The sequence below is a fragment of the Cnephaeus nilssonii genome, assembly GCF_951640355.1.
Source record: "Cnephaeus nilssonii genome assembly, chromosome: 10".
Lineage (NCBI taxonomy): Eukaryota > Metazoa > Chordata > Mammalia > Chiroptera > Vespertilionidae > Cnephaeus > Cnephaeus nilssonii.
In genome coordinates this window covers 36819110-36829650 of record NC_137081.1, presented here as the reverse complement: position 1 = coordinate 36829650, position 10541 = coordinate 36819110, and the positions used below count along the sequence as shown (strand labels likewise).

The 10541-nt window shown below is 43.9% G+C and overlaps 1 protein-coding gene across 1 annotated transcript in view; it reads right to left on the bottom strand.

Moving 5' to 3' along the window:
• Positions 1 to 3888, bottom strand: part of NCKAP1 (NCK associated protein 1) — an 88843-nt gene extending 84955 nt beyond the window's left edge. Inside the window, exon 1 of the mRNA XM_079782616.1 lies at positions 3423 to 3888. Within this exon, the coding sequence (XP_079638742.1) occupies positions 3423 to 3530 (108 nt within the window). The 5' untranslated portion in view covers positions 3531 to 3888. The remainder of the gene's footprint in view (positions 1 to 3422) is intronic.
• Between the last annotated feature and the right edge of the window lie 6653 nt (positions 3889 to 10541).

Genomic DNA, 10541 nt, shown 5'->3' with positions numbered 1-10541 from the left:
AAAAGTAGCCTGAAAAATATTAAAAATCACTACATAAGTGAGTGGTATTATTAGGTTTAGAAAAGGGAAGACATTTTTAATAAAAAATAAACTTCAGCCCTAGCTGGTTTGGCTCAGTGGATAGAGCGCCGGCCTGCAGATAAAGGCTTCTGGGTTTGATTCTGGCCAGGGGCACATGCCCGGGTTGCGGGCTAGATCTCCAGTGTGGGGCACGCAGGAGCAGCCGATCAATAGTTTTCTCTCATAATTGATGTTTCTACCTCTCTATCCCTTTCTCTTCCTCTCTGAAATCAATAAAAACAAACAAACAAAAATAATAATAAAAATAAAACTTTAAGGAATTCAGAAAAAAATAAATTTAAATGTCAAACTACCTACCACTTTCATGTCTTTTCCCTAAAATCCTCCTTTATATGTTCCTACATCTCTGATTAGACAAGTTCTCTAAAATTTCCTTAAACTGTACATACTAATATCTCAAAAATTTCACAACTGATGAAATTTTTTTCTAACCATATTACATTCCCCCTAATGAGCATTAAAGCACATTCTTGATTATAGGTCACTGAAGTATTTTTCATATACTCACTCAAATATTTCCATTGCACACTTGGAAACAGAGCAAAGTAATCAGATCTGATAGACAATCTAATGCACACATGCATTAATAAAAATGTAACTGATTGGCAGACATGTATTATATGGTGGAAGGTTTTTTGAGGACTGTAAGAGACTGAAATTGAAACGATTATGTGGTTTACACTGTCATAAAAATGCAGAAAGCATGAGCCATATAAACACATGGTGAACAGATCTTATTCTTTTTTTTTTTTGGCAAGATTTTTGAACAAATGTTTCAATCCCTAGCCAGTCTTATAGACACCTCTACATAGGCTGAAAGATTCAAAATCTGATGTATCTATGCAAAATTACGAGTACAAACCCAAATCTATTATTAAAACTAGAGAATTTATATATATATATGTATATATATATATATACATACATATATATGTACACATGCGCGCACGCACACACACACACATCAGATATTGTAGTCATTCATTTCAACAAGGCCTTGAAGTTCTCATAGACCTGATAAATCCCAATGTACTAGTAATTAAAAAATGAGTAACACTGTCCCTGCCCAGAGGGAACTCACAATCAGACAAGGCAGACAAAATATTTTTCAACAAACTACAAATATGTTAAGTGCTGAAATATATAACATTTCAATAACTCAAAATATATGACACTTGAATATAATGATTATATTCAATTCATTTTAAATTTTACTAGTTCAATAATACAAGAGCCTGAAGTTTTTCAAAACAGGAAGTGAAAGAAAATACGCTTTTGAGAAAAAGCAGTTAACTGAAATTATAAAAATTCAAATGCCTAGAATTTAGTTTAATCTTATTTAATTTATGAAGGTGGGGTATGTAAAGTTAGGGTGTATTTATACTATAAAAATGTATAATGAATGCTTTAAAAAAAGGTATTTTGCCCAAATACCCAAATCACTTTTGATGTTACTCTCACTTCCTCTTCTGAAAACCATCATAACCATTTCCTTTAACCACAATACCACAGGTCTAGTAACTTTTAGTAATGTTTGACATGCTTGGTGTTTTGGGATAAAGTTCATATAGAAACCAATTTCCAAGTTTGTTAACGAATGTAATCTCACAAAAAAAGTCCAGGTAAATGCAACCAGTAAGTAAAAATCTCTAAAATTAAATATGTTCAACCTACATAAATTTATAACCAAGGCTCTTTGGTAATTGCAGAGGGCTTCTTTGTAATAACACTGAGGCCCTGCCACATAAACTGTAACAAACTAGTAGGCATGTTACTCTCCAGACTGCACTGGATTTAGAGGCAACCAATCCTCTTTCATCCAGGTGAGCAACTGGAACACAGCTATCCTTATACAAAATTTATCACCATTACGCCAGGACAGTATTCTCCTTTAGAATTACAGTGTCTGCATCAAATTGTTGAAATAAACCAGTTTTATACTTGATATGAATTTCAAAAAATGCATGCTTACTTCAGCAGCCCTAATCTCTTGCTATAATTAAACTAAACAGAAATATTTGTGATATATTAAAAAGCCAACAATAATTAAGAAGATACTAGAGGCCGGATGCACGAAATTCGAGCCAGGGGCTGGGCCCTTGCAGCCCTGGCCCTCACAGCCCCAGCTTCGTCTGGAAGGTTGTCTGGACGGTCTTCTGCTGTTCCGTCTAATGAGCATATTAGCTCTTTATTAAATACACATTGGAAACTCTAAGGATCTATAGTGTACCCAAAAAACTTAATTCTCTTTACCAAGTTCTTTAAACTTACCTACCTTGTCTTGCAAGGAATAAGATTTTGGTTGTTTCCTCCCAAGACAGTTATATATATATATATATATATATATATATATGTGTGTGTGTGTGTGTGTGTGTGTGTGTGTGTGTGTGTGTTATTTCGTTACGTTACATCTATTTTTCTTAACTCCAACTCCGGCTACTAGTCCTTAATCTGATGAAGCTCTGTAAAGACTTTCAATGGGCCTATTAGCGATAGCGACTGAAATGATCAGAATCTGCTCTAGATCGGTGGCAGTAGCCACATATGTGCCGTTTTTATTTTGTACAGAAGCCAAACTTCAAGAATTGGTGTTCCGGTGCGATCAGACAGGCTTAGAGAACGAAGATGAGGAGGAGTGCAGAGGGGAGGGAGGGAGGCGGTTATTCCTGTTCTAGTGACTCACAGCCCAGGAGTATTTCCGAAGAAAACTGGTCCCACCCTCGCCTGCCCTGCTCTCCACCTTCAGAATGCAATGACTGCACCTCGTCAACACGCTCTCACGTGGCTTCTATCTAGCGATCTAGGAGAAAGTGGCGAGGTGCAGGGGATGCGGCGTCCGTCCATCCCGAGGAGCCATTCCCTCCCCACATTCCTACACTCACACACCAAAACACGGAGGGAGAAAAGGCGCTATCAATGGTAGATTCCCAACCACCTCAGCTATGGAACCCCCAACTTTTCCTACCGCACCCCAACCCCGTCCTTTCCCTGCAGACCCCTTCCGGGGCGAGGGCGCCGGGCGCGGGGCGCAGGCGGCGGCGGCAGCGCCCCTCGCCCGGTGCCGGCCCGGCCGGATCCGCCGCTGGGAGCGGGGAAATGGCTCCTCCCGGCCTCCGCAGGCCAGCGAGCCGCCGGGGGAAGCGCCCGGGACTCGGCATTAGGCCGCGGCGCATCCCCGCGACCCCGGGCCGGGCCTGACGCGGCGGCGCCGGGATTTCGGCCCTTGGACGCCGCCCGCGGCCCCTCCCCAGGGCCTCCCCCCGCACCCCCCGCCCCCCGGCCCGCGCCCCGGCCGCCCGCCCGCCCGCCGCCCCGCCGCGGCCTCGCCGGCCCGGGCGCACCTTCTTGATGTTGTAGAGCCGGGTGAGCATGCCGACGCCCCGGTCGTTGAGGATGGTGAGCTTCTCCGCCAGCTTCTGCTGACTGGGCTGCAGCACGGAGCGCGACATGGTGGTGCTGGTGGTGGCGCCGCCGCCGGCCTCCTCGCGCCCGGTCCCCGGCCCGCGGCCGCCGCAGCCTCTCTCGGGCCTCCTCCCCTCCCGCCCGCGACCTCCGCCTCAGGGCAGCACGCCCATGGCCCTGGCGCCCCAATTCCGCGCGGGTGACAGAGCGAGCCGCGGCGGACGCCTAGGGGGTCCCTTCCGCGCAGCAGCCCGCGCCCCGGCAGCCTCCGGCCTTCCGCCCGCCGCCCTTCCGTCCCCACCCGCGGCGCTCTCCGCCCCAGCCCCCACCGAGCCGCCCTCCCGGGCTCCTCCACTAGGTGTGGCGGCGGCGGCGGCGGCGTCTCCGCCGGCTGAGAACGAGGCCGCTTCCCGCAGCCCCGGACGAGCGCTCGGTCACCTGATCGGCCGCGCCGGCGCCCCCGCGAGGCAGGACGGGGAATTGCACCTGCGCGCCTCGCTCCGCCCCGCCTCGCCGCCGCCGCCGCCGCCGCTCAGAACGCGGCGCCGGCCCAGACCCGACCCGGCCCGGCCCGGCCGCTGCGCCTGCTTTCGACCAGGAGTCCTGAACCGGGACCGAGTAACATTTCCACGCGCGCCCCGCTTCGCCCCACACCCCTCTCCTTCTAGTTCCCAAAAGTTGCCTCGGCGCACCCCTCCCTAAAGGAACCCGCGGGAGCCCGGGGCGGGGCGCGGGCTGCGGGAGCGGTTCGCCCGGGAGTGGGCTGGCGGCTCCACGCCCGGTTCCGCCCCCAGAGTGACAGACGCTCGGGCCGAACGCGGCAGATGCTGTGCTCGGCGCGGCGGGCATCGCCGCTCCCCAGCCCGGCCTAACGCCCCCGCCGCCAGGCGGTTTGTGAGGCGGGAGGTCGGAAGCCAGGGCCACGCCGGTTCCTGAGATAATCCGCCCCCGGAAGGTGTCCGCGAAGAGCGCCCATCCGGAGAAGACGCGGATCCAGGGGCCCAGGCGTGCGTGTGGGAGGCAAAAAATAAACGTTTGTTCGATGAATGGAGGAGCGCTCCCATTTTTTTTATTTTCTGGCCTCCACCCCAAACCCCACCCCTCCTTGGAAACATTCTACTACTTTCTCATCTCACGGTTCTTTCCCCTCGGTTTCTTCCCAGCCACACTCCACAGGCTGTTCCCTCTGGTCAGATATATCAGACATGCTTCCAAAGGTGTCGAACAAATCATGGATTTGGGTAAATCGACGGGAGTTAAGAATTCCAGCCAAGAGGATTTCAAGCTTTGATATTTGGGGCGTTCATGTCCTTCGATGTGCTAACCGTTTCTATTCATGGATTTTAAGTGAGTGACAACATGTTATTCCACCTTCAATAAAAGACATTCTAAGAGTAAATAAGCTCTCATTGGATTGATCAAAACACTCTATGCAAAGGAAATCGTGATGAAGAGTTTTTAAAACATTTTAAAAGCTAGTATATGTACTTTTCCTGTGGAAATCTTCATTTTACTAGCCCAGAGAGAGAAAGGTCATGGACTGGATAGATTTGATTTCAAGAGCATTGAAAGAGTCCTACATCCACCAGAAAGTCAATCATATCTGACCTTGTGCTCTAGAACTTCATTACCCTGTATGAAGGCTTTATGCCTAAAGATTTCTTTTTTTAAAAAAATACAAACACACTAGAGAAATCACCTATTGAGCTATTATAAGTCAATAACACATTGGGGGGTTTAATTTACCTGGTTACTTTCCAACCTGATGGTTAAGATTTTAATTTAGAGAAAGCAGGTATCTGGAGCTTAGTGAGAACAGATCTGGAAAAGCCAGGCTTCATGAGGACTTCAGGGCAGCCAGGCAAGAAAACTGAAAGGTGTTGAATGTTGAGGATGGGGGGATTGGAATGGGGGAGAATGTGCTCTTTTAGGGGATCAAAATAAATTTAACTAGCCCTGGCCTGTGTGGCTGTTGATTAAGCGTCCTCCCATGCACGGAGAGGAGAGGTCGCCTGTTTGATCTCTAGTAGCAGATCAATGTTTCTCTCTCTCTCCCTTCTTCTCTCTCTAAAATCAATAAAGAGATTTTTAAAGATTATATTACTAAAGGAAGAATTACAGAGTCCCACCAATGAAAGGTTATATCATTTTCTAGTTTTTCAAAAGTGCTATATAGAGAAAACAAGAAAATAGTACCATATTATAATTTGAATACAACTATTACCACCATCATGTTTTCATGTGAACTTGAATGCTTCTAGCTGCTTATAACTCAGTCCCCAATAGAGGGAGAACACTGTAGATAGTGGTCTCATTAGTCAATCTATACTGTAACTAATTTTTAGACATATTGGCCCTCCACTGATTGGAATATGTCTATTTGAGTTTAAAAGAAATTAGGTCTTGCCCAGCTGGCGCAGCTCAGTGGTTGAGTGTGGACCTATGAAGCAAGAGGTCACACTTCGATTCCCAGTCTGGGCATATGCCAGGGTTGTGGGCTCTATCCCCATTGTGGGGCTTGCAGAAGGCAGCCGATCAATGGTTCTCTCTTATCCATGATGTTTCTATCTCTCTCTTCCTCTCCCTTCCTTTCTGAAATCAATAAGAATATATTTTTAAAAATATATTTTTAAAAGAAATTAGGTCTAGAAATTAGGCAAAAATTCACAATTTTTGCGTTTCTTTACATTTTGCATCAAAAAGCATTTTGTTATTAAGATCCAACGCTTTTGAAGTTTGCCTGTATGTGTAGTATAAATGTATTGTGAGTGCCTTATAATATGTGAGCAATAATCATATATTTTGCTATGCATGTATAATTTTATGGCAATTATAATGAATATGTCATTTTATATTTCCTTTCAGTTTTTCAATCTTTGAAAATATACCATGTGACTCATCCTATAAATTCTAATGAAAAGTTGCTCCTGTTGTGGATTTCTCTTCCTGGTATAGTTTTCCAGAAAAGCATAATTGTTTGAAATGATTAGGACACTAAGTTTTAAAAAGCATAATTAAAGATTTTATTTCCTTCATTATATAAGGATAATCTTCACAGTTCCTTTGGTACAAAGATTTTCAAATAGTTTCATTTCAGTTAAGAAGTTTGTCCCTAGAATATATTCAGAGATTATTATAAGCCTTCAGAGAAATGTAGAAAGTAGATGATAGTTTCATATTTATAGGAGTCTTAGAAAATTAACTAGTAAATTTAACTAATATAGACCAGTATGCCTAAAAAAGTGTGAACATCCTATCTAATAAAAGACTAATATGCAAATTAACCATCACTCTGCTACACCCACCAGCTAATCAGGAGCAAGTATGCAAATTAACCCAACCAAGATGGCTGCGGCCATGGAGAGAGCAGGAGGCTTGGGTTTCCCCGGCAATGGAGGAAGCCAAGCTTTCCACACACCCTGGCCGGCCTAAGCCTCTATTCAAGGCTACAACGTTTCAATTATAGAAGATAAATAAATCCCAACAAAAATGGTGGCAGCCACCGAGCTGGAGAGAGCAGGAGGCTTGAGTTGCCCCCGGTGACGCAGGAAGCCAAGCTTTCCGCCTGCTCTGGCCTGCCTTGGCCTACACTCAAGGCTACAAAGTTTCAATTATAGAAGATAAATAAATCCCAACAAAAATGGCTGCGCTGTGGCCACAGAATGAGCAGGAGGCTTGGCTCTGCTCAAGGTTACAAAGTTTCAATTATAGAAGATAAATAAATCCCAGATCCCAGGGCCTCCGCTTGGGTTGCCGGGGGGCGTGGCCGGCCTGCAAACCACCACAGGCACCTCGCCCAGGCCACCTCACACCCCAAGGGAACCCCCACCCTGATCCGGGACACCCTTCAGGGCAAACCAGCTGGCCCCCACCCGTGCACCAGGCCGCTATCCTATCTAATCCTATCTAACAAAAGACTAATAGCAAATTGACCGTCACTCCAACACAAGATGGCTGCCCCCATGTGGACACAAGATGGCCACCACAAGATGGCCAGCAGGGGAGGGCAGTTGGGAGGGACCAGGCCTGCAAGGGAGGGCAGTTAGGGGTGACTAGGCCTGCAGAGGAGGGAAGTTGGGGGCGACCAGGCCTGCAGGGAAGGGCAGTTGGGGGGGACCCAGGCCTGCAGGGGAGAGCAGTTGGGGGGGACCAGGCCTGCAGGGGAGGGCAGTTAGGGGCAATCAGGCTGGCAGGGGAGCAGTTAGGCATCAATTAGCCTGGCAGGGGAGTGGTTAGGGGGTTATCAGTCTGGCAGGCAGAAGCGGTTAGGGGCAATCAGGAAGGCAGGCAGGTGAGCAGTTGGGAGCCAATAGTCCTGGATTATGAGAGGGATGTCCGCCTGCCCATTAAGGCCCGATCCCAGGCAGTCGGACATCCCTCGAGGGGTCCCAGATTGGAGACAGTGCAGGCTGGGCTGAGGGACACACACCCCCATGCATGCATTTTGTGCACCAGGCCTCTAGTTGATATATAACTTTATAAAAGTCAAATTTATTGAGATATAATTTATATACAGTAAAAGTTATATATCTATGTTTGAATAATTATTTTTTGTTGAGACAAGTATAGTGGTATCCACTGTAAGGAAAGTAAGCATTTGAAAATCCAATCTGGAAAATATTTAAATAGGAGGAAGAGTGAGGTCTTCTAAATTTTATAGAAAAATTTATAATATAATTATCTTTTGTGCCCCCCAAAATATATTTTACAATAATTCAGTTATAAAATCCTATTCACAGATTTTCAGAAACAAATCTATGGCATATAGCTTTCTATCTATGTATTATAAAACATTCAAACATTTATAATAACAATCCTGGACTTGAAGAATATTTTTCAGTTAAACAGATACTTCAAATGTGCAAAGTACCATTTTCTAGAAGGAGATATGAAGCTGTATAAGATATAGATTTTGATCTTCTTGAACTTACATCCTGGTGAGAATAGGAATATACATAAGGAAGTCTAATATAAGTCATCCTGAGATACAAGTCTAAAAGAGAAGTTCTAGAGAGAGCAGTTTCTCAGGGCTCTTTTAGAATAATTTACATTTTGGCTTTGAATAAGAAGTGTTGGACTTATAAACTTGTAGAAAATGACATTTTAGACAGAAGGTAAACTTGAGTAATTGCAGAATAGTAGAAAAGTGAAAGAAAATAATATGAATGTTTATTACATACAAGAAAGAAACAACTTGAAATAAAGCCAAAAAGAGAAGTGGAACAGAAAATATGTACTAAAATATGTACTAGTAGGCTAAGACAGGGAAAAATTCAGTGGAGAAGAAATACAGAAAAAAATGGGAGAATAAAAAGTGATTTGGGGGGACTTGAGGATAATAAAGATAACTTGAAATAGTTCCTGACTGTGACAAGGATTACAATATGGATTATCCTTAGGTATCTATTGTCTCTTTCTCCCCTAGAAATAAAGACTACATTTCCTAGCTTCCCTTGTATGGCCATATGACTAATGTTCTGGCCAATAGAATATCAGCTTTCAAGAACCTTCCTTAAAGAGTGCTGCTGCTCTCATTTTGCCAGTTCTTCTCCATTTAGTTAATTCTGCCACATGTAGCAAGGATGCAATGACCACTATCTTGGACCATAAGGACAAGGATCAATTACTAAGAATGACAAAACATAGACATAGGAGGTATGTGGGCTTTTTAGAGCAGAACTGCCATACCAAACCTGACCCTCTAGATCTGGATTTTGTATGAAAGAAAAACTTTTACTTAAGTTTTTCTTTTTAATATATTTTATTGATTTTTTACAGAGAGGAAGGGAGAGGGATAGAGAGTTAGAAACATCGATGAGAGAGACACATCGATCAGCTGCCTCCTGCACACTCCCTACTGGGGATGTGCCCGCAACCAAGGTACATGCCCTTGACTGGAATCAAACCTGGGACGCTTGAGTCCGCAGGCCGATGCTCTATCCACTGAGCCAAACCGGTTAGGGCATACTTAAGCTTTTTTAATTTTTTTGTTTTTTATTACTCACAGCAAAACCTGATTATAAATATACTAGGTTTTTTTATCAACATTACCTCTATTAAAAATAAATTCAGGAATAATAATTAAACTTAACATTCAAGTGTTTGCGCACTGTCAAGTGCTACTATTTAAGTTATATTTTTCCATCTACCTGTCTCAACAACCCTTTGAAATATTATCATCTTCATTTTACAGGTGAGGAAACTGAAATTCAGATAAGTTTTTTTAATTGCCAAAGATCACACCCATAGAAAGTGGTAAAGCTAGTATTGGATCCTTTATCAATCTGACTCCAACGTTCAAAGTGGTAAAGCTAGTATTGGATCCTTTATCAATCTGACTCCAACGTTCATACTCTTAATTACTGTGATGTCACTGAAGACCAGTTGGTTGGAATAAATTTGTCATGCATTCAGTGAACATGATTCTGTAGTTTCTCCTAGAGTCCCTTAACCCTGCCAAACCTTCATAAATAGTCCTTTCATTAAACTTTCTTCCATTAACAGCTAGACATTGCCATAATTTCCCCTGACTTACATACCAGCTCTTTTAGGGGGCTTTCTTTAGCTTTGCTTTCTCCAGAAACTCAAATGAGAATTATTTCTGTAATGCTTTTTGCTAATCATAAAAAAATTTTTTCAGTTTGTTTTTTTTAATCACTGCGCTGACCCAGCCTGCTGTTGCTTACCTTCTAAAGGCAAGAAGAGAGAAAAACTGGTGAAGGCATCTTCTTGGATTCTTAGGATAAAGCCCTTTGATGAGGATGTCTCCTGTCAAAGGTAACATTCCTCTTATTCCTAAAGACAATTGCAACATTTTTCCTCCCATCAGACTTCAAACCAGGTACTACTAGGTATGTATGACCAAATTTCTCTTAGAAACAGTCTGGGAATAGTGTAGTAGACAAGTATTTTTTTTGTCTGTCCTCCATCTCTCCTTTGGGAAACTGCTACATTCTGACAAATTGAATGCAGAAAGAGAAAAGTGGGTTAGGCTTGGGAAGGGTCAGACATATGTACATAAGAAATTAATGGAGTTTTGCAAGGAAATGTCATTTTTA